This window comes from Trichoplax adhaerens, genomic scaffold, assembly GCF_000150275.1.
Source record: "Trichoplax adhaerens TRIADscaffold_3 genomic scaffold, whole genome shotgun sequence".
Classification (NCBI taxonomy): Eukaryota; Metazoa; Placozoa; class Uniplacotomia; order Trichoplacea; family Trichoplacidae; genus Trichoplax; species Trichoplax adhaerens.
This window is the reverse complement of record NW_002060945.1, coordinates 1667033-1692443: the sequence shown is the minus strand read 5'-3', so window position 1 is coordinate 1692443 and position 25411 is coordinate 1667033. Positions and strand designations below refer to the sequence as shown.

The 25411-nt window shown below is 32.7% G+C and overlaps 2 protein-coding genes across 2 annotated transcripts; one reads left to right on the top strand and one right to left on the bottom strand.

Moving 5' to 3' along the window:
• Positions 1-6070: 6070 nt before the first annotated feature.
• On the top strand, positions 6071-7531 carry TRIADDRAFT_22033 (uncharacterized protein; the record flags this gene model as incomplete). Its single annotated transcript, XM_002110819.1, has 5 exons — positions 6071-6272; positions 6391-6609; positions 6719-7000; positions 7095-7225; positions 7406-7531. The coding sequence occupies 5 exons, from the start codon at positions 6071-6073 to the stop codon at positions 7529-7531; spliced, it is 960 nt and encodes a 319-aa protein (XP_002110855.1).
• A 3123-nt stretch (positions 7532-10654) lies between these two features.
• TRIADDRAFT_22452 (uncharacterized protein) lies at positions 10655-12602 on the bottom strand (the record flags this gene model as incomplete). Its single annotated transcript, XM_002110286.1, has 4 exons — positions 10655-10816; positions 11081-11214; positions 11326-11946; positions 12521-12602. The coding sequence occupies 4 exons, from the start codon at positions 12600-12602 to the stop codon at positions 10655-10657; spliced, it is 999 nt and encodes a 332-aa protein (XP_002110322.1).
• Between the last annotated feature and the right edge of the window lie 12809 nt (positions 12603-25411).

Genomic DNA, 25411 nt, shown 5'->3' with positions numbered 1-25411 from the left:
GTTTGTTTATATTTGACTTGACAGTCTACAGTACTCTCCACTGTGGTGCTGCCTACTGTACAGTACGGAGATCAATCAATTTACAGTACACTCCTTTCTTCAGCTACTGTAGATTGCCGTCCCATCACATCGCTAGCGGTACCATACTGTACCCATACTGACCAGTTTGGACCATCATCCAATGATAATAACAGAGTAGACAAGGCGTTCAAGTCATCTTCACCAGTCATCGCCATAATCGCTCAACGCATCCAATCGCCGGCGCAATATTCAGCAATCTCGTGCAACTAATCGATCTGCAAAATGTTGTACACTAATTAATTCTAATTATTCTTCTCGTCTCATGGAGTGATCGATTTTTTCAAAGGATTGCCGATTTCAGCATTACAAGACAAATTTGCCGTATTGTACATTATCGACTGCACCGCCTGTCAAGGGCAAGGCGACAACAACTTTCCAGCCATTCCTCTATTCATTGATTGGATCCAACGCTTGTACAACAAGGCTAAAACAACTTGCAACATTGGGGTAATGCCTTGGTCATTATTCTATTGCTTGACTTTTTTTTGGGGGGGGGGGATATTTTTTTTATTTTTTTTTTTTTCCCCTCTTTTCTCTCTTTGATACATTCAGAGATTCAAGTCTTGTAAGCATGTTTCTTTTCCATCCGACGATAGTTTTTCCAATCTATAGAGAGACGTAGAAAGTTCAATCAGTGACTCTTTTTGTAACACCATACTGTATGGAAGTGAAGAAGAATAACATACTGTCTAAAACACCTTGCCCATACAACGCTTCAGACTGTACGACGCGTTGTGTAGACTTGACTTGTCACTAGCGATGGTCCCATTTTCACCAACTATCCTATCCAAAATGGCTTTTTATGACTACAACACATTCCCTAGCTATCCACGATCTTGAATTGGAAAAAAAGACTTTTCAATAGGCGTCTAGACAACGTTTTCAAGATCCTAAAGGTTATTTTTAAGTCAGGATAGCAATCGTGTCGTTCAACGGTGTATATTGTGGAACCATCCATTTTTTTTGGGGGGGGGGATACATAAGCTTGCTACTGTATGTGGCACAACGCACCCAAGAAAAAAATGGCCATTGAAAATTCATATAAAGATGTAGCAAATACATTGAAGAATACATAAAATAGAGGTATAGAATCGCAGACGACTAGTAGTATTACAAGGGGAAAATGCCACACTAAATGGCACTTTTTGCTCTTCCATCCATCCTGACTCCTAATCTCTGTGCTATCATCGTCATCATCTTCATACTACAGTAGAATAAAAACGCAATCCATCCATCGACATATCATACTGGCAGGCACGCAGATAGTAATTAAAATGTCGATAGAAAAGACGACAACCAACAGCTACCCATGGTCCTACGAAGCTGGTAGTCTATTTCAATACAGTACTACCAATGGCGATGGGATGAAAAGTCAATTTATATCTACCTAAGTGTGTTGCAAGCCTGATTATAGCGGATAATCACTCCATACAATAGAAAAAATTGGTTTATTCAATTCTATTCTATACTGACGCTTGTAAATTATTCCATCCTATAGACGAATACTCGTCATGCATTGTACATCGTTGTTATTTTTCAAATAGTCCATTGCAGAAAAGAAAAAGTAAGTTACTTGTCCAATTTTCATGTCTACCACAAGATACCAGTCAACGTAGTGATCGCTACTGCACGACTGTTTCCAGCACACAAACCGTGTAGTATTGACAATTCTGTTTTTCTCTTTACTGTATTATTACATCAGCAAATGCAATATTGTATTCCTTGATCGACAACAACAGAATCTACAAAATATCAAATTCCAATCACGTAATGGCTTCATTCAAAATTAGAATTTAGTTCAATACCATAACGATCTAGTTGATACTAGCAATGGATAATATTAAAGTAAACGGCATTCATCATGTTTGACCAATTTTTTCAATCTCTGGAACTTCGAGAGCGCAGTCGATTGTGTGATTGATTGTATAGTTTTTTTTTCAAAAAGAAAATACAATACGATCGTTAGAGGACATCATCATACTCTGCTTTACTGCGTTAATGATATTATGACGTTGAAGTGAAATTGATTGAAAGGGCATCAAAATGATAACGAATAATAACGCTATTAATACAGATGTAGCAAAGAATTGGAGTAATCTATAGACATAAAGTGAGACAGCAAACTTTGACAATGATTACTGTAAACTAAAGCCCCAACACCAGAATGCACAACAATCAAAGATATGATTCCATCAAATATTAGTTAATAGATAAAATCTTGCCTAATTTCTTCATTTTTGATTGCATATACTGTAGGTGGTAGGAAAGATTCAAGGCCGACATGCTTACTGAAAAACTTGCTATGCCTTTATTGCTATTGCTATTTTTAATGTCTGTGGCAATAGCACAGACTGGCCCGACATCGCCAAGTAAGTATTGTTGATGGATCATTATTGTATATATACACAAAGTTGTCTTCAAATGGGTAGAAATGATTACTTTTTTATGTTATTACAATCCACTTTCATTGGTAACGCAATAGGGTTACTCATGTCAAAATGAGTTCAATAGCTACTGTCAAGGATGTAGCAACTTCTGCGGCAGTAGTTTTTGTAATATGCAATAGAAAGGATGGATCATCGTATCTCTTTTTTACTATTCTCTACATTGTAAAAGTGGAGAGTTATGATTGAAAAGAAAATTAAAGCACAAATAATTTTAAAACTCGTATCATAAGCTTCCATTGACTTAACCTAGCTATTTCCTAGCACACAATTTATTCCACCCTTTCTGCACTTTTAATTAATTAATGCTACTATCGTAAGGAAAATATTAATTCTATGATGATACGTACTATAAGTATACTTACTTACTGACTGTAGATGTACTTGGATCTAGATATACAGTACTCTTGATAATTAATAAGGGTAATTTCAACTTTGAATCAGAAATGCATTTTCAATACTACGTATTCTAAATGGGATGCATTGAATGTTAACAACAAAGATAAGTTGATAGTCTGATAGTAAACGGCAGTAGGTTAATATTAAAGTCAGAAAATAGGAAATTTGTCAATTTACTTTCCTTATTTTATTCCAGATTCATAACGACAGTATCTAAAAGTTACGTTTTTACTAGAAATCAATAAAGGTTACTTCACGTCGCTGACTAATAATTTATGATTGAATTTGAGTATGTATTGCTACGGTCTATGATTTCTTACACATTAAAGGATTACAATCATTTGATTAATCAGTATAAAGAAATGTGTCCGATGAATAATTGCCATTCTACCTTAATGTAGTCGTTATGAGCTATTTTAGTAGATCTGTATTATTGCATTGTTTATCACTGTATAATAGTGTACAGTATGTGCGAGCAATAAAGTATGACGGATCTTATCATGATTAAATTATTCATATAGTTCTATTACAACAGTAGATTCCAATACTGCAGCCGTTTTTGCCAATTTTATTTGCTATCAATCATACAGACGTAGTTCGTTAGTTATTATTCCACATTGGAATCCATCAATGGATACTCTATTCTACAAGAAGTCAGAGTAAGGTCGTGATTTTAAAAACTCTTTCAGTCATGCTAAATGGTGCCAAAAATTCGAAAACTCGCTCTTAACGTTTTCACATCTGCTCCTTGTACATTCTTGACCTATCGTTAAAGCTTTAACTCCTGACAACAGTTTGTTATCCATTTTCTATTCGTAAATAGAGTTAATTTTACATAATTACGCCACAGTTGCATTACAATCATTAAAATATTCTCTTCACCAGAAAGAATGCGTAATTACTGACTATATTGCAATATAGATTTTACTTGAGATATAATTTTATGCTAATCAGACATTTTAAAATGAAGTCATTAATTCTTTTTTGTTCATTTCTGTCTTTTGTAGACGTAAATTGAGTACATAGATGCATTGAATTCCTAAGCTGTCAACATATATACGTTAACGCTAACATATGAATCGAGATTGTGTAGACTTTACTGGCTTAGCGTTTTTGACTCGTATTATTATACAAAGTATAATTGAATCTTTTTACTTATAAAGGTTAAAAGTTAATGACATGCTGAAGAGAGTTCCGTACTTCATAGTTTTAGTATAATCCGGTGATGCAGTTTATACGGCAGTAATAGAATACTTCTTAAAGAGTCTGTAAATCGTTGATTGAGGTTTATCATCCATTAGTTTACAGTATTGGCGGTTACGTTGATTTTTTTTAACCTTTCTTGAGTATAAATTTAAAGAAAAACATTTAATGAGGTACAAGGTTCCCATGAGAATAATGCAAATTATTGCCCAAGTCCAATTATCTTGATAAACTGGTAAAGTTTCAGTAGAAACTACGCAAATGGACTAAAAATTTGTATTATAAAACAATATTGATTAATGAATTTTCAAAGATAATGAATATTATACAACTTCCAGGTAGTAAAGGGCCACCGATTCGGTTAAACATACATATTAATGTTGAAAACAATATATTGTCTTACTTTTGTAATGGATATTCGGCATTGCTTTGTGATTAATCGAAAATAATAACAAACATTTGCTAAAAACCATATCATTGCTATTGTTGAATTTAATCCTGTAAATGCATGCGTAGCTTATTTTCGCGTACTATATTATGCATCATTAGTATTGGTATCTATCAATACTGTAATGTTAAGTATTCAATTTTCAGTTATATAGCAAATAATTTAGAACTAATATAAACTATATCTAATGTTGAACGGATATAGCACGGTATACTACACAGTACTCAGGGTCAATGGATTTCTTTTTTACGCTACTGTAAAAGTATATAAAAACTGGTCAAATAACCTTTGTACAGTAGAGCTGACTACTTAGATATAGCATACAATTAAATCTTATTAAATATTTCTGTATCTGTCGTATGTATAAACGAATATATAAGGATTTCTGAAAATACAATCGAATAGTTAATATTCGAGGCACGACTTTTGCATATTACTGCGAGAGAATAAGAATTATTGATAGTTATTACTGATAATATTTCCCTATATCTTTTTACGTACTTTGTGTAATACACTGGTATAATTCATTATACGTATATCGTATGATTGTACTGTTTATCTACCATTCATACTAGTAATGAACTCTATCAAAGTTCTAATTTTTTAGAGATTTAAAAATTTTATCATTACAGCCTCTTACAGTATCGTAGACTTCATTCCTTGTTAGCCAGAGTATTATATTATGTTTTTTAGTATAGCTTAAGTTCGCTTTTTTATGCCACTTTGAATTAGCATTTTTTCTTAGATACTTATACTTTTTAGATATTACAGCTTTTTATTATACTATTATACTCCCACTTAGGTAAAAAAGCCTTCCCGTGCCATTGTATTAAGAGAGTATCCGAAGAAGGGCAACAATGCTTTGGAAATGTTTGTTATACTGACGGTGCTTGTTATTACGACTACCAACAATTAGAAGGCTCACTGTGGGTAGCTGGCTGCTTTAATCGAACTTCTGGCAACCCTTCAGATCCTTTAGATCATATGACTCTAAAGTGCAAATTACTAACTGCCAAGTATGGCAAATGCTGCTACTCTGAATTTTGCAATAAAATTAACGGAACTTCATCGATAACTACTACTCCTGGTAACAAAAATTTTGACGGAACTTACGAACGTAGTTATAGTCCAAAAATTTACTGTAGTCTGCTTTTGTTTATATCACTATACTATAGGTACCGCTGGTACAGTTTCTAGATTGAACAGTACCGAATCCTCGAGTGATTATCCAACATCAATGCCGACGGATCCCGATAGTAGTGCAATAGCGATTATAATATCAGTTGGTTTTTTAGCTATCTTGGTCGGCGTTATTATTATTTGGTGGAGAAGACGCAACGCTTCTAGCAACTGTGATTTTGAAAACGGTGAAGCTGGTACAACCAATAAGAAGCGAATTTTAGCAACAATTCAGAATTTTTGCTTTCCACCTCCTACTAACGTGGCCGAAAGCAGAAGGGCGTCAACAAGCAGTGTGGGATCTTCTGCCTTACCAATGGACCCACGTAATGGTATTTCACGCATAATGGAGCAAGAGACGGTTGCTAAGAAGACAAAAATATCGTATCCGGCAATTGGAAAAGGCCGATATGGTGCAGTATATTTGGGAAATCTTCATGGCGATAATGTCGCTGTTAAAATTTTCACATCAAAGGAAGAGGCTTCTTGGTCGAGAGAAGTTAGAATTTATCAAACTGGTAAGCTGTAGTTAGAGATTAATTGACAAAGTATTACGTGAATATTTACACTATTGCTTTAAGGATATCTCCAATATCCCAATTGACATACAATGCTATACTTTTTATAATCGTGTAGTTATGCTTCAACATGAAAACATTCTTCGGTTCATAGCCGCGGATAACAAGGACGCTGGCACATGTACAGAATTATGGCTAATAACTGAGTATCATGAAAACGGATCTTTATTTAATTACCTATCCGACACCACTTTAAATCAAGAAGCATTATTTAAAATTGCCTATTCAATTTGTTGTGGATTGGCCCACCTGCACACTGAAATGATAGGGATAAGAGGTAAAGGAATATAGGAAACAATTACACTAAATATTATTATATCGTTTTGTGTAAGTTATATGTAGTTAAACTAGTTGTAGATATATAATAGTAAAATTTTATGATGTAGGAAAGCCAGCTATTGCTCACCGTGATATAAAGAGTAATAATATTTTGGTAAAGAAAGATGGAAGTTGTGCAATTGGAGACTTGGGGTTAGCCGTGTGTTATTATTCAAAATCAAATACTATTGATATACCGTCTAACGAGAGAGTTGGCACAAGACGTTACATGCCTCCGGAAGTCATAGAAGATACTCTGAACATGAGAAGCTTCGACGCTTTTAAAAATGCGGATATCTATTCATTTGGTTTAGTGTTATGGGAAGTTTTGTCTCGAAGTAACATAACAGGTTTCACGCTCATAATTTGAATATTATCTGTGTAAACTCATAAGGTAGAGTATTTGCTTCAATCTAACTTTATACGCGTATAACAATCTTGTAGGTACTCCAGACGATTATGCGCCTTGTTTTTCGGAAATGGTACCCCATGATCCTAGCATAGAAGAGATGAGAAGAGTCGTTGTAGTAGGTAAGAGACGTCCTCGTTTGAAGAAAGAATGGGAGATTCACCCGGTAAGTGTGCCTATTTTAAAAGTTATTATTAAAACAGTTCACAGTCAATTAATAAATCTCCATTTCATATTGGTATCATATCGCTGTAGCTGCCTTCACATGAAGCATGTGTAGTTTTGAATCGTCTTTGATGAAATAGACATTAATGCCTAATTAAATGTTCTTTTATATGAAATGCAGTTCATCAGTCCAATTTGCAAGATCATTAGGGAATGTTGGTCGGACAACAATGAATCTAGACTGCCTGTGTTGCGTGTAAAGAAGACATTGCATAGTCTGTTGCATAGCGGAGATATGAAAATTTAAACTGTTTAAAATGCTCGTAATTCAAGATTCTTAACTTCACAGTTTTGCTAAACCTCGCTGGCACATAGCTTGTACTTTCTACTGTATATATTATATATGCTGTATTCACGTCTTGTACATATATCGTGACATTAATATAGAATTAATACTATATAAATGTTTATATTGCAGTAGAATACCATTTGAATGTTGCTTTTTAACATATTGTTTTTATAACAATCGAGTGGACTTATGGGCGAGTTTACTTTGGATATATTTCTGCATGAAACAAGCTTGACTGGAATTTGAACTTGTAATATAAACTTTTCTTAAATTCCCCGATGATAAGAAATTTCTCATAGTTAGGGTATTCGTGTTGCAGTTAAAATAGGTGACGAATATAATGTTTGATGCAGCGGCAACTTCTGCTTCGTAAAACTTATCTCATGACTGGTGATGTAACAATGTCTTACATTAGTTAATAATGACATATCTTTTAAATTGTACCATCGAGCTTGGAAAGTAATCCCTTCGATTAATTCCAGTGATAGTACATAGAGTATTCTATGGTTTATATATAGCAATGATACTGCTGTTAGCAACCTTGCCTATACATGTTGCTAAGCTGCATATTGTCTGATTTGGTGCGAACACGTATTTATTATAAAATATGAGTGTTAATAGTACCATATTAAAATACAGGCGGCATCATTTTGCCATGTCCTTGTATTAAATATTAGCTATTAGAAAATAAAAGAGTTCATATTACAATCATTTTGTATCTTGTTTAAGTGCTTGCTAAAATGATGGCTTAAAAACGATTCCTAAAGTGCAGTTCATTTTTAATTTCTTATCATTACGGTAGTACGTTCATGCAATAATCATGTATAATTTGTTCCATTTGACTTAAGGGGTGCAATCAACAGATATTCGCAGTCGTTCATTTAACATTTGCAAGCTTTGGGTTAAAATTATAACCAACCACACAACTGTAAATACTAAAGAATTACCGGTATTCATTATCAAGTGCTACTTAGAATTAAAATCACGTGTAACCATGAATTATCGATAGTAATGCTACTTAAAAGTAATGAAAAAGAAACCAGACATTGTCAGCATAGTTACATAATAAATAGCACCCAAAACTAATTTTATATCAATTTAATATTACTGAGTTTTTCACTGTTATGCAGCATAACTTATCCAAAAGTCCGATATCGATAAAGGAACTTTTATGTTGATATACATAGCACATGTCATCCTTCTTTCTTAAAATTGGTAGTAATGTTGAAAGAGTAATGAACAATTGAACATAGGATTTCTCTTAGAAACTTAGAGTTTTGTCGATACCTGATTCTGTTTGTCTCAGTAATGTTTTATAAAATGTAGCAACATAATCACCTATATCAAAATGATTTTGATCAGTGTTTAAATTATACGCCAATACCGATTATTTGTAGTTTAAATTTAGTACAGCAGATCTAGGCTTTAGATACTGCTGTACTACTATAGCAATTAAATTTAAGCAATTTTCACAACTTCGTTAGACAACATCATGTGATTAATTGTTAAGAAAGCCGATTTATTCAACTGAAGATAGTGATTGTCAGCTACATATTTACAAATCAATGTTAATTTGATATTACAGACCGAAAATTAAGAAGCCAACAATACAGTCAAACAAATTATAATATATAATACATTAATTTTTATGTTCATGATAAAATAAAATTTTCAGTTTGAAGACATGAACATATACTGTTATTGTTGGAAATGAAAACAATTTTAATTATTCAGGTACAGCGTGTAAGGAAATTTAGCAAAATTGTGCATTTTATCGACAATGCGAAATTGTGATGACATGTAAGATTAGAGCTATTGCTTAAAAAATTTGAACAAAAGAAAAGAAAATCCTTAAAATTTATAAATGTAACACTTGAAGGAAAATACTTCGAAATCTTTAGTTTGCTAGAAGAATATCTTCTAGCGATTGATGATTGTGAATACACAAATATATATGTGTATGTGTATATAGAAATTTATAGAGATATTTTTTATAAATTTTATATCGTAATTTGACCTAGACAAATCATAATCCAAGCAAAGCAATTTTTTACACCGACTTTGATAGTTAAAATGGTTAGCTTTGACCAATAGAATCTGATACTGTAGAATTATGCATAAAAAATAAAGATCACAGGATTACTATCCAATTTGGAGATGTTAGTAATTATCGTAGTATTTGCTAAACTACAAGTAACTATAGGATTGATCATATACTGTACTGTACAAGGTTGATTTCTATCAGTAGTAAATTATTTAATCATTAATAGTTAAAAACAGAATACAAACAAATTGGATTGTATACATAATCTTATATGCATTATACATGTAAGAAATATCTACATGTTGGAATAAACGTACGTGTATATGAGATATCAATACTCATATAAGTATATACAGTACAGTACGCGCAAATTTATGTACACTAATATGTCAATATCAGCGATACCAGATCATTTAACGATATGATATAGCTACCAAAATTAATTTCATCACTTTCAATTGTCGCTTTCTAGTTATCGCTACATTTTTGCTCATGACAAGTAGGATGTACATGCGATATAAAAGGTATTTACAGGAAGATAATATCAATAAATCAGACAAATAGTGTCTGAAAAGTAGAGATGGCTGCAATTCTACTAGTATAAAGTTATACTCTGATAAAGTGCAGATATTTCACAAAGGTAAGAAATGGCTTTATAGAAGCCTTATTATCTACTATCTCGAACACAACATGGCATTAATAGAAGCATTGGTCAAAACTTTAGCTTTGCTAATTAAAAACTAAAAAAGTCCCTCAAAAAAATGTAAAAAAAAAATGAAACAAATTAACATTTCTAACTGATAATGAATAACTATCAGGTAGAAGTAAATAAACGCGCAAGATGAAGAAGTAACCCAAAGAGGGTACGACGACAATACTTATCACAATAGGTTATAAGTTTCATTTGTCATCAAGTTCTCAATAATGACTAGCTTGAAGCGAATTAAAAAGAAATAAAACGAGGAATCCGATGGATGCATTGCTGCCGTCTATAAAATTCTGAAATATTTATATTTGAATCAACTGCCTTTATAATTTTACGCTATTGCCTCATTACTCGATGCCAAATCTTTCGATTTCTGAAATTCTAGCTTATTGACCATTTTCATCAATGTCTTCTTGACTCGTAGCATGGACAATCTTGAACTTGGATTCTCGCTCCAGCATTCTCGAATTACTTTACAGTATGGCCTTAAAATCTATTTCATCAATAGAATAATTGAAAGAAACCATACAATTAATAAAAGGCATAATCGCTGATCAACCTTCTTAATTAAGTATGATATCTTGTATATCTAATTAGATGATTTAATTTCAATGATTTTATCCATAAAAAACGATGTAATATGACTGTTAATTTACGGATTATCATAGAAACTATAACGGATCTCGAAAACTATCCTATCCTAATGGTATGATATACAGTTAGATTTAGGAGTGACCAAAATAAATAATACGCTTACCTCATGGTTCTTGAGTCTTTTGGGTATTTGTGGCCTTATTTTATCTTCAACCACTATTTTTCTCATTTCATCGACCGAAGGATCATTAGGAACTTTACCAAAGTAAGGTAGTTGATATTCATCGGCATCGGCATCTATATCATTAAGAGGAGAAATGAGAAGATGTTAATTATTCATTTTAAGCGTAAGATGATTCAATTAGTAAGTTTCACCATATCATTCATTCTCGTCCATTGAATACTTACATTCTGTTTTACATCTTCTAGCGATCTCCCATAGAACTAATCCAAATGAGTAAACATCCATTTTGCGGAATGAATCAAAATTTTCTTGATTGAATCGTTCAGTTAAAACTTCTGGTGGCATGTAACGTTTGGTACCCACTTTAGGATTATCGCCGAGATTAAGGATTCCACGATCAGAACTAAATGTAACTGCAAGGCCCATGTCAGCCACACAACAGTTACCATTGTCCATAATTAAAATATTTTTACTTTTAACATCACGATGTGCCACAGCTAATTTATCGTGCGTTCCCACAATTTCTGTATGTAAGTAGGCTAAACCACTTGAAGCCGAGTAAGCTAAACGTAGCAGCTCTAATGGGTCAAGTACTTGACGTTGTAGATAATCATATAATGATCCATTCTCATGATATTGGGTCATTAGCCACATTTGCGTGCAGGATTGGCTGGAAGTCATATCAGATGCATAATAACACAGTACATTTTCATGGCGAGTAAGGACATTTTCATAGATGTGCCGTTCACGTAACCATGATCTTTCATCGCGCGAAGAAAATATTTTGACAGCGACTTTTTGCCCATGATACTTAGCTTTACGAACATCGCCATAACGACCTTTACCTAATAATATCATAGCCAAATCAAGATATAGGTGAGAAAATGATCGATTAACAGTATGAAGAGGAAAAGGCGAATTTAAATCATTGATATAAACTTTCTGATTGATTTTAATGGATACTGCGGGAAAGAATACAGTACATAACACTTTAGAAAATGCCTCTCTAATCGCATTTTACAAGAAACTGGTTCAATTTCATCCATCTTTAGAAGCGAAAGTGAACGACATTGTTTTCTATAACTTAAATATAACAACTGCAGTATCTTATAGAAATGGATATAGCAAACTTTGAGCTAAGATTCCATAATGCAAATGAAAGACTTTATGATATTTCGATCTTTAATACTATCTGATATTACTAGATCTCAATTTATAGAATCTTTAAGATACACATTATCTAGGGTCATGCAACTTTAATGCTAGGATGGGAAAACTTATCGAAATCGATTTATAGTATTATGCAAATCTATTTCTAGCACTTTGGGTTTTGAGTACATTTGTGCCTTATAAGAGCAAAGTCAAAACCGATGGAATAATTATAGCCAATAACTTCAAATTATCTTGGCCTCTACTTACCAACAACATTTAATAATTTAACATCTTTAGCCAATGTACGCGTAGCTAGGCGAGGAACTCCTGAACCACTGCCTGAAGTCATTTCTGTTTGCATACCAGTTTGCTGCGATGTATAATCTGTGGTCGACCTTGCTGTTCGATCTGGTGGGTAGTAAGGAACTTGCTCTTTAAGGTTTAATTCTAGATCTTTCAAATTGTTTGACGATAATTCTCTCATATGGCGTTGATGCGATCTTCGTATAAGCCATACAGCAATAGCAGCTACTAGTAATAATACTAAGACAGGAATAACAATAGTTAACGCAAGCATAAATCCATCCGATCCACCAATACTTTGGCCTGTTGTGGCAGCTAGAAAGTGATATTAGGAAAGATAAAATCATACAGTTAACATTTAATTTGTATTAAAAGAGCAATCAGTGCTATAGAATTGCAATTAACTTTACTAAATAAAAATGAATGATTTACTTCTTTTATTACCTGTAGTAGGTGTAGTAATTGGTAGTGTAGCACGTATTTTATCGCTTCCAGTTCCATGAACATTATCATTGCAGTAATTACTTTTACAACACACCACCGATGAAAGTGGAGTTTGGCGGCCACAAAATTTACTTTGAAGTATATGATCGAAACAGCCATGATTTTCTTCAATAACTCCAGTGGCATTATTCTTAACAATGCTATGAAAACAGCTAATTTGAGCTGTACATGTGCGTCTTTCGTTTAATGCTGCATTGCAACTTTGCGTGCAAAGGCATATGTACGGAGGGCCCGAAGCTGCAATAGAATGAACAACAATTATGTTAATCTACCTACTTCATTTTGGTACTATGTTCTAGGATAATCGATAAAATAGATGAACAACGAATGAATTGTTTAGGCATACATGATTAAAATGATATTCGTAAATCAATGGCTACGAAATAAATACAAAAAGGCTGAAAATGAAATGCAAAAATAGAGACGATGACATTGATAGATTGGAGCTTTTATTTGTAGAATTTACGCTGCTTTATAAGACTGCTAATCAGTAAAAGTTTTAAGAATTTACTACTTTAGAGTCAAGATGTATTGAATGGAAATAATCTGGCGAGAATTACCAGCTGCATGTTTATTCGCTACCGCTAGGGTCAAGTTGAAATAATTGAGTGCATATTCATACAGTAGATATCAACTAGTGATTCGTTTTTCATGTTAGTGCAACTTGGAATATAAAACAGTTAGATTTATTGGAGGTGTCAAACCATTTCCTTTGCTATTCAGAAATTTACTCCTTGTATGGGTAGATGATATTAACTCGATAAGTTAGGAAAAGATTTTGTCATCATTGATAAATCTGCTAACATGTAAAAAGACAACTGTTGTAAGGCCCATCATTTATAAGAACTTTAGCTTCTCTTTTACCTACTGTGGTCGATTCCATCTCGAATGTAAATGATTCATTTAATGTATGATAGCATGAAGTTAACTTTTTAATGATTAATTTACATCTTAACTGGTTAGTAAATCTCCAGGATTGAATAAAACATATCAATGATCTAATCGCCCGAGCAATGAAAGGTCACCGATCTTATTCTATTAATCTGTATCATATTTAGCTTAAAATATTTAAGTATTATTCATGGCTGCATTTTTTTCAATGATTTAAGAATTAATTCCGATATTATTTCAAAGTATTGAGTTATCTATTTATTCTACCCTATTGCAATTGCCTTCTTAACGCTTGACGATTTTTTTGAAAATGACTGAATAAAAGTGATGAGTGCATTGATTATTTCCTTTGAATTTAACTTCGCAAACATTTGTTGAAACTCAATAGTCACGATCGATTGCAGTCAACATCAACAGCTGGTGGTCAAATTGAGGTAAGAGGATTAATATATACCAATTTGATTTTCTCTATTACTAGCCATAGGTTATAGCGTATTGTCTACATTATGCGTTGTTAGCATATTCTCCTGCAATCTATAATAGGCAGCAATCCGGGAGAATTTCGATAATTTACTCCCATTACAATCTTTCTTTTTCGTAAGAGAAGATTCTTTGAAATACGTTCAATATCCAGTATAACTCAGGATGATATTAAAAGATTAATAATGGTATAATGGACTGATATATTTTAAGTATGAATTTACAATACGGTTAATCGATATGAATGTGCTTAAAATTTCATGTACTTTTATATTAACTGAAACAAAATGGAGACAAGTCACAATGTAGAAGCTTACAGAAAATAATAGAATGGATAAACGATGTTCATATAAGGAATATAGAAAATAGTTTAGTATATAAAATGAAAATACGATCATTTCTAATCGACTTAAAGATTACTTTTGAAATAGTGATTATATTAACTAAGGCCGCTGATGTAAGAATAAATTTGATTATAAAAGACATGGCAGAGCTTTCAATAACTTTCCTTGACAATATTAGCAAATATTCTATAAAAAAATTGTTGTTCAAAGAGGTGTTTTAGTTAGAAATTAATGATTTTGAAGACTAGCCAACTCGACCAAATTGTTTGCAGTTCTCCATTAGAGAAATGAATACGTTAGAGGGAAAATGGCTTCATTATTCCATAGAAAATTAATAAATATCATTTGATAAGCTCCAAGTTTATCTAATCAACTCGACTTATAAGCTATTGAAAAGTCCAACTGAAATAGTTTAACTATTAAATTAATGCCGGATACGGACATAAGTGATGATCAACGAGTAATATTGTCACAAAGATAGAAAAATGATAATAGTCTTCACATGTTTTAATTGACTAGATACGATTCAAATTTATTTGTCGTAAAGTATTGAAATGTTTAGCAAACAAAATGAATGGTAGAAATTTTCTAATGCGATCAAAAATACTCAACGACGCTATTTAGCTATAGATTTGAACAACTATCTTCTCAATATGTTAAACAATCTATCTTTATAATCCGAATTCAAACGAATGTTAACCCTACGGAAATTGTATCTAGCCGTTTTTTCAGACAATCTTAACATAAAGTCACCGATGGGTATATATAAGAAAGCTGTAAATCGATTATCTTATAACATAAAGTTACCGATGAGATATACAAGAAAGCTGTAAATCAATTATCCTATGAATTATATCATTAGTCTCTTTAGTACTGCAACGGGTGCTATCGATTTGCAATATTTCCCAGGTAGATTTATTAAAACAATCAGTTAGATATTTGAAAATTGCTGCTTAGATGTTTTTTATGGCCGTATTAGTGTAAAATAAATTTAAATTATTTAAACTAGTAGAGTTTAAATCATTGTTTTCATCTTTCTCAAATGTTATCATTTGTAAATTAACTACATTAAAAGTTAGCAGGTTCCAGGTGTTCGTTTATAGTTTATTATCATGCCAATCTTGTTACTGATTAAGAATTCAATTACTCTAATTTTGATCCTATTAATATCGAAGAATATTTGGATAGTAATCGTTCATTATCATCTCGATCTTTCTCCATTAAAATTTGTTTAAATGGAGTCGTGGTAGATCATCATACTGAGCATTGATCAATCAAGTTGTTACATGATCGTTTACTAAAATCGATTTTCTTTCACAATCATGATTGAAAATAATCTTCTTCATATTGCTATGGAGATTGGTCATTGCGTTTCTGATATGATGAAGATCATAAAAGTATGGTAATTAATTACCAAAATCTGATCACTAGTTCTTCTACAACAGTGAGTCCTAAGATAGTATCCGTTATTGCTAGGTTAATATCTATTTTTTATGATGGTACATACTCATTTCATTTCAGATTGTCAAGATTTCTCAATGCCTTCCTTGCCTAATTTGCGTATTTAAGTTATATGACATGTAATGAATTAATCAGTCAATCATAATTACAGTAAGTGACATTAATTTTAACTGGCAATTTAACAGGAAATCTGACAATTAATAGAAACAACTAATTTTCTAATAGAAAAGGAAAATGGGACGGACGAGCAGATGTCATCATTTTTAATCAAAACCTTGTTTAGATGCTTGTAAATTTCAAGGATGAACAAAACTTGTGATGTTGCTAGTTGTAAATTTTTCTCATCCTCTATCGTCATTGTTATTAAAAAGTGTTGAGTTTAGTGATATAGGGAATGAAATATAAACTTGTTATTAACTCGATGATATAATTAGGGTTTACTAATCCTAAATAGCTAAAACCATGTATCAAAATTTTTCTTGATTTATGTAAGCCAATTTAGACTGATATCGTCGCAGGATAGGATCAATGCTTTCTACTTATGTGATGAGCATCTTGATGGTATTGATAATAATGTGTAAAGAACAACCAATGATAGGAGAACTCTCTTTCTTCTTTAGCTAAAAAATCAAGTCATTTTCAATCTATCGTATTCGGTGTTATTTTACATTAATGTATTATTAGTTATCCGAGAGGAAACAATCGTTACTCAATAATCATGTAATGGTGAAGGTGTTTAAATGAAGTAGAAGATCAAAGGAATGGGATATACAATTAAAGTAACGCTAATGTTAGCCAGTTGTAACACTTGATAACGGCTAATCTTGCAGGCTATATTCTATCAAGTCGGCCATGTTATCAAAAAAATTGGAAGGAGAATGGAAGAAACTAATGCACGTTATACTAACATTCTATTTATTAACTAAGGATTGACTTTTGGCGCTAGATGTGTATTTAAGCAAATTCATCCGTTGTCAATATTAAATATCGTTTATATTAGACATTATAGTGTGCGTGTAAACTTTTTGTATTTGTTCCTCAAGAAGAAACAAAATTTAAATAATCTTGAAACATTAACACCAACAGTAATCTTAACAGTCGATCTCTCTTTTCAGAATAAAGAAGATTATAGATCTTGTAGAATATATTTTGTTATGTCTTTCTTCTTGATTACAGTGAATAACTTGACTAAAGTACTGTGATCGAATTTTCGAAGGTAGGTTAATTATATTTATCCTCAATTATTTTAATTCTACGTTATCGATAGCAATCAAGACATATAACACTACGTCATCAGGTTGAATAGCTAAATCAAAAATAGTTGGACATAGTATCGTTTTGATAGGCGGATGATATTGTTGCACGAAGATACGTAATTTAGATTGTTGAAAAGTGTAAAAATGTGGCGAAAAGTAATTTGAAATGATGTATCAAAATGATAGAAAGTTTTAGTCTATTTGAAATAGCACATTGAACGTCTGTGGGCAATTTCAAGGTGATGCAATTCGATTGAACTAGGATATTGTTTTTTATGCGCTTGCTTTTTTCTTGGTATGCGCACGATAGAAATAACACTGAAGGTAGAAAATGATTCTTTTTTACGTATCTATTTAACTTGCCTGTGCGGGACATTTTTATGTATTAGCCCTTAACGTTTTCGTAGCTTTAATCTTGACGTTGACATATGAAATACGGCATGAAAGTGATCATTCAAGGAGAGTAAGTGTTATAAAGTCTAATGAAATAGACTAAGATTGACGGCAAGCCAAAGGATGGAAGAAAAAAAAATCAACTGCTGCTAAGGCTTCGAGTAACAACATGAAGGAGAAAAATAATATGGATGCTGGCTGAGAATTGACTTGGATTGCTTTGTCTTTTTGACAATAGCTGGAAATGAGTAGATTGGCAAAACAAATTATTCTTACTATTCCTCTTCATTATTCCTCATAAAGATGTCGTGGCTGTTGAATGTGAATAATTAATATCCCCTGATGACTATAATTTTGTTCAATTACTGGCTATTAGCATAATAACTGTAAAAGAATACGAACGGTAAATTGATGATTGGATTCAATTTTCAATGTTGTTAATTTGACCTATACAATTTGACCCATTGATGACTATCCAATCATTGTTTCTAAACTATATTGTCTTATTGCAACTATATAAGGTTTTTGTCTTATTTTCCTTTGATGCAGGCTTTCTACTTTTCTTTCCCAGCATCGATCAATCAATCCATTTCTTGACACATTAACAAATGTATTTTTTCTATTAAGACAATCGCTTAGGTTACAATGATAGCATTAAGGTGTGTAATGACTGTTATTATTGATACGGTTTAACTGTTATCCGGATGCCATGGTCGATAATACTCCTTGATGAAATAAACTGTCGAATAGCAATTAAGTGTAATCATCTTACTATCTGCCATGATTACTGATATTTGTATAATTGTGGTATCTATAAGATGATTACAGTTGGGGTTATTTCCGGGGGGATGCCACTACTTTGACTGTCCTCTTTTGGAACTAGTTGAGTTCAATCGTGCTATTGATATTAATTGGAAAGTTGAAAAGTTCATCATAAAATTCTACAGCAACATTGCTACAGGCATACATAAATTAAAATGGTGGCCATCATATCATTTACTCTCTTGACAGTCGAGTAATACTAAATCGTCCATGATGGTTGTCAAAGCAACAGCCCGTCTACGCTTGCATCATGGTTAATAAGAGAATACTGTACTGTAGGATGATCAAGAAGAAACAAATCCATTTCTCTAGACCTTGTCATCATCCTGTACTCTTAAGAAAGTTGATTAGTGATGTATTAAGGATATTTAGAAAGATTTATTCCTGCTCAGAAAAGACGATTGGCCATTTTAGAAGGCAAAATTGTTGCCATGAACGTCACTAGGGCATTGATGATATGTTCAGGGGCTCACTGGACTCCCCCGCAGCTGTTCTCATCCTCTTTCTGCTTTTTTGCATAGAGTTTCTCTTGAAAGAAAACTCTATGGTAGTGCCGTCCTTACGGTCAGTAACAAACTAGTAGAACAGTATAGTGCCAAGAATGTAGTATGCGTATCATATGGCGATATCTACACGACTGAGAAGAACACGATCATGGAAGAGTGAATATGACGTATGACGAGAGATATCCGTCTGTTCGCGTGTCCGTAAGTTGTTGGCATTCTGCCTTAGGACAGGCACGGATGGCATTAAATGGTAATGTCTTGGCGAAGGAGTGAGGTAGTGAGTAATGAGAAAAAATGGCTCCAATTTGAAATACTACACGTGGAAAAGTGTTGCATGACTAGGGCGATGATAGGAAATGATCAATCAACTCCATAGATAGGAGGATGAAATTGTCTGTGCAGTCATAGCATAAAAATGAATACGATGAAATGGCTTTTGACTAAAAGATAAACAGTGACGACGATGTAGTTTACTGTAGTCGACTAGTTCAAATTTTGCAACATGAATTAGTATAAATAGAATAAAATGCTCATGTTTTGCGGAAGTACGAGTCGTTGGGGAGTAGGCGATGAGGAGCTGGACTCATTTGAGATCTGAAAAATCGCGGATAGCTATGGCGATGATGTCAAATCATGCAGCAACGCGATGCGTAGGATCATCAAATTATCTGTCCAGAAATAAGATTTAAATGAATAGAATTCTCTACAGCGACGGTAGTTGTACTTTGTAACCTAATTCGAAGAGAATGAAATGCAATGGCGATCCGGGCTATAATGTAAGGGATAGAATAGCAACAAGTATTGAATCGGTCGATGGGATCGATGGCACCGTCTTAGTCGTTCATTTTCTCAGCTTGATTCAAAACGAGTAGATAATAAACATTGTGTCGTGGACTTGCGCCATCCATCCAGTACCAGGCAAAGCATTCAACAATCATCATCATATATCATAGGATCAATCGTCTCATCAAAGGAAGCAATTTAATCAAGGAAACATCCTTTTTATCATGAAGGATAAGAATAATACAAACAAATGATGTAAAAGAATGTAATTGGTCACAATTAGATCGCGGTAATATGAGGATTATTATGAACAGTTTTGTCGTCATTGTAACGGCAATATTTTATTATTTTTTATTTCAACCGTTACCAACGTGAATGATATTGATTTAAGTCGCTACTATCACTCATCTACAGTACCATTAGTATACTCGAGTTGATCGAGTATCTACTATAAACTGAATACATCTTATACGGGCATAAACAAATACTCCAAGAGGAACGTTAAAAATGCCAATGTTGATTAATTATCCACAGATCGATGTACAGTAAACGCCCAAAAATATTATTGTCCCGATCGATGTCGTCTGCAGTAAGCAAATGATATCACGTGCTTTCCCGTGATGATTAAATAGCATGCAACGACTGATGGATATTCCCCTTTTTGATGGTCTAAAATAATCTCCCATTAAATTATTACATATCAGAAAGTTACAAACTATCCTTGCATAAATATCCATAGGGAAGCAATGTGAGAATTAAACGTCAATTACGTGAAATCAACATTAAAACGCGATCCATGGTAGGATAAAACAGACGGTTATAATTTTAGCAATGACTTATACGATGTTTACATTTCTACCATTCTTATGTAATCTACCATAGCAACTGATAGCATAAAATGTTGTCATCATTACATCATACAGTATCATCGGAATTAATTGAAGGTTGGAGAGTAGCGCATTCTGATGCACTAATCCTACTGTTACATGAATGAAGGAAAATCATTACTATTGATATCGTGGTTGATAATCGTGTTTGAACAGTTAGTGTTGAGTAAAAGTCAAAGATAGCATTATCACGTTTGATTTTCATCACCCGTTAATGTGTTAAAATTAATAATATCCAATGACCAACTGCATGGCTTGGCTCTATGCCATCACGGCATAGATATCAAAGCCATATCAGATCGATAGTTGATCAATCACATGATAGCGATGATGATTTTCATCAACGTTATGCATAGTTGACATGAGAATGACAATACATAAAAATGTTGGCAGGCATGGTTAGAAAATTCAACTTGACCAATATAGAATTAAATTCATCAACGGTCACACTGTCCTTATTTCTAAAAATGGTTAACACTACCTTCAAAAAATGGACATATTGCTACCATCGTGGCAATGAATAGCAAATAAGATGTCATCATTGAAGTTTAGATCGCTTTAATTGAGCCTTTATCGATGTTGGGGGCATTAAAATAATAAATTTCCTTGGTCTCTTTCTTATCATGTAAATCTATTTATATTGTTTTCAAATCGCCTCCTGGTTTTATTGTCCGCTTATATTGCCGCTTTTCTACCCTTACTATTATCCTACATCACTCTTTCATGACCGTTATGCCCTATACTACTGTATGACAATGATGCTATGGGTAAGAAATCCAACCCTCGTTACTTAGCCTCCTTCATGGATGATCATTGTCGTCATAATCGCCGATCATCGTTTTTTATCATGTGTATTTCCATCCCATGCATAATATATTACCCAAAGGCAAATAATCTAATATCATCAGCATTTTTTAAGTAATAATCATTACCAAAGGAAATAATTTCCCAATTTATAGATAGTTATAACCCTAGCCTATCGAGTGTAGTAACAATCAGTATAAAATGCTAACCAAAGTTTATCTATAAAACATACATTAACGGTTAATTATGTGACATAATCTTTAACTATAGTTAGCAAGTAACTCGCGGTTATAGATAAACTTTAAATCGGCATGATCCTTTATCAATCTTGAGCATAGTTGCAGGAGGAAATTATAGTATCTACTGGATATAAACTGAAGTAACGACTATTTTATGTCGTTTAAGCGAATAAGTCAAATTGCTAAGGTTACTTTTAGTAGTGTCTATTGAAAGTAAATTACAGGAATAGGGCGCAGATAACCGCCTCAATTAAAATTATAATCTACGATAATTCGGAGAAACTAAATGACATGAAAGTCTTGAGTTTAACTGTAGCGGAGTATAAACCACTACCAAAATGTAGTCTTAAATGACATGATAGCCTTGATGATCTGATCAAAGGGAATTTATCTCAATTCCACGGCGTCACGATATAATATCTAAAGTTGTTCAATTATATCAAAATAATCATAAACATTGCTTAATAAAACAATTCCAGTTACTAAGAATTAAATAATGATTACTAGAATAATTTTTTTATTTAATGGTGATAAGGTCAGAATGTAAGTAACTTTAATTACTCCGATAAAAATGGGAAGTCCACGAATTATTGATTTGATGATTTTATTTTCTGTTGTAATAAGCTAACAGTATAACCGTATAAGTAGACTTTAATATTCGTACAATGATGAAGGAATAAGCAAACCAAGATCAACGATAAAGTATTAAATGTCTTACAATATGTTTGGTAGGGCAGTGATGGTAACTTTCATATTAAATTGAAATTGGAATCGTGTGCAAGAGTAATAGAGGTTACATCATTTACTTATCATTAATTTGACGAGATCAAGACAAAAAAAACGAGACAAAATTCCCCTCCCACCCTCTTCCACTTTTATCTGATCATATTTATGTTATATGCAGAGAAATGAAAAAACGCTAAAATGACTCTACAGATCTCAAAAAATAGATTTAAAATACATCTACGATTTACTAACGCCATCTATTAAGAGTTTCCATAGTTTAATTAATGTAAAACTATGTGTTTAGTGTAATTTTATTGTTACATTATTGCAACTTTGAAAACTTTCGAACAAAGATGCTTGCTGCCTAGACAATCCTATTACCTAGTTTTCACATTAAAATGACTTTCTACTGATCCAATTAGTAAAAACTTAACGATATACTACAGTAACAATTTAGATAATGGATTGAACATGTAAAAAAATGCATAATTATCATCAACCACTATTCTAACGTGGCAAATTGCTGCAACTTCATCTCGATTCTCATTTTTTAACGAGTAAAAATAAACAATTACCATGACGGAAATTAAACTGTCGTTTATATTCAGTTCTCAATTGTTAACTTTAATAGTTCGCATGGTGTCAAAGAAAATTAGTTCATGTTAGAGGGTGTCTAATGGCTGCTTTTTGTTACATCTACCATGAGAAAAATCAATCATATCGTCATTAATGGGTAGATAATAATAATCAATAGAAATAAAGAATGATCCATAATCGTTATTACAGTGTTTGACGGGACAAGATCGATTTAAAATTAATGTAGAGATATCAGCGGGTGTACGAGTCTGATTCCATCAGTCTATATTGTGGTCGTTTGATTCTAATAGTTTGCTCGGATTGATATCTACCTTTCTTTTCTATTGGAGAAACTTTACTTATCCTTGTGCTCATTACGTAAACCCGATTGATTTTACTATTTTGGTACCTTCGACAGAATAATGATGATGCGACCGTATATACCATAAGGACAGTCAAATTTTTAATTTTTCATGTTATATGACAGTTCAATTTCTGAATGCTAATACAAATATCGGATTGAATGATGATGATTCCATAGACTCCCGCAATAGGAAGGGTTTAGGAATAGGTGCTTAGAGTTATTATATTAAATTGTAATCGTAAAATTAATTCTGAGATATTAATGACGATCAAACATGACCGCCATTATAGCTGGATAGGAAGTGATAACATCGAAAATAATGTTGCACCGTTCATCAAAAAAGCCATTAGCCTTATGATCACCCAAACTACTTCCTCGATTTATTTTCATTATAGTACTTTGGAATCTTTTAGCCTAATCTATCTTTACAATTTCCGTTAAAGCCCAACTATTAATAAATGAACTATCACTTGGGCTTATATGACACCTTCGTTAAATTATTGTATAACGGAAATTAGTTATCAAGGCAAAGAAAGACGTTCTGAGTAAGAAAAAATGTATTGGAAGGTATCAATTTTAGCTCATGCTGAGTTTTTGTAGCAAATATGAAAACACTATGACTCATCCTTTACCGATCGCTACTCCCACGACAATGTTATATCACTCTACGCCTAGTTTACATACATTAAGACTGGGCCATCTTTTAATGTCCAACGAGGAGATTAGTAAAACACGGTACATTAATATTGAAGACAAAGAGCAAATAGAAATCATTTTTGGGCTTAGGAGGAACAGTAAGTTAAAATAACTTGTACAGTAATTAGTTCTCAGAATTTTTATGAGAACTTATCGTTATTATCAGAGTAGAAATTGTTAGAAAACAGAGTGTTTTTTCTTTCTCTTGACATATCAAAATGGTCACCATTATTATTCTATCAATATATTTTATAGGTAACTTTGTCTTAACAAGATGGCTGTATAACAGCAGCTAGTTGAATAACGGGGCCGATTTTTTATCGATAAAATGTTTACTCTTTGCTATTAATTATTATCTTGACTTACTTGTTTTCGTTGTCATTGGATATTACTTCCCATGCAGGATCCAATTCCAAACCAATAATTGAAAAAAGATTAGATATCTAAAGTGATAACTTAGATACGGCACAATTTTAATTCTTGTTTATTATGCGATGGAAAATACTGTAATTCCTTAGTTGTAATCAACGTTGTAATCTCATCTTACTGTATATGTTGGATAGAAAAATGGGTAGACGCGTATCGGCAATTTAGAATAGTAGTTAAGTATCGTAGTAGTAAGCTTTACATGACATAAAGGTAACGATTAAGTGAACCAATAGCAGCATATTTACATTATGAACTCCAAGGTAATTAAATGTAATTTATACAATCGGATATAAAAGATGTCAATTCCAACTAATTGCCTAAATTGTACTATACAACTAGTTAAGAGAGAACAATATGAAGTTTATACAATTCACTGATCATCCATGCCATCGATATACAAATATTGTTGGTAGCTTTCTAAACATATGCGTTAACATTCTGACGTCTTCACTCTCCTATTCTTTACCTTTCATCAATGTGTACATAGAACATATTCATCAGCATCATCACTGGATAACAGATCCAACCTATGATCCATAAATCATACGTCAGATAAAGGGTGAAATAAAACGATAAAAATTGATAGCGCGCCAAAGAAACAAACGGATATAAAAAGAACAGATGGGTGTTATTAATTATTCGTTGAGGCCGCAATCGCTACAGAAACTAATCTATCCATTTATTTACATCAAGA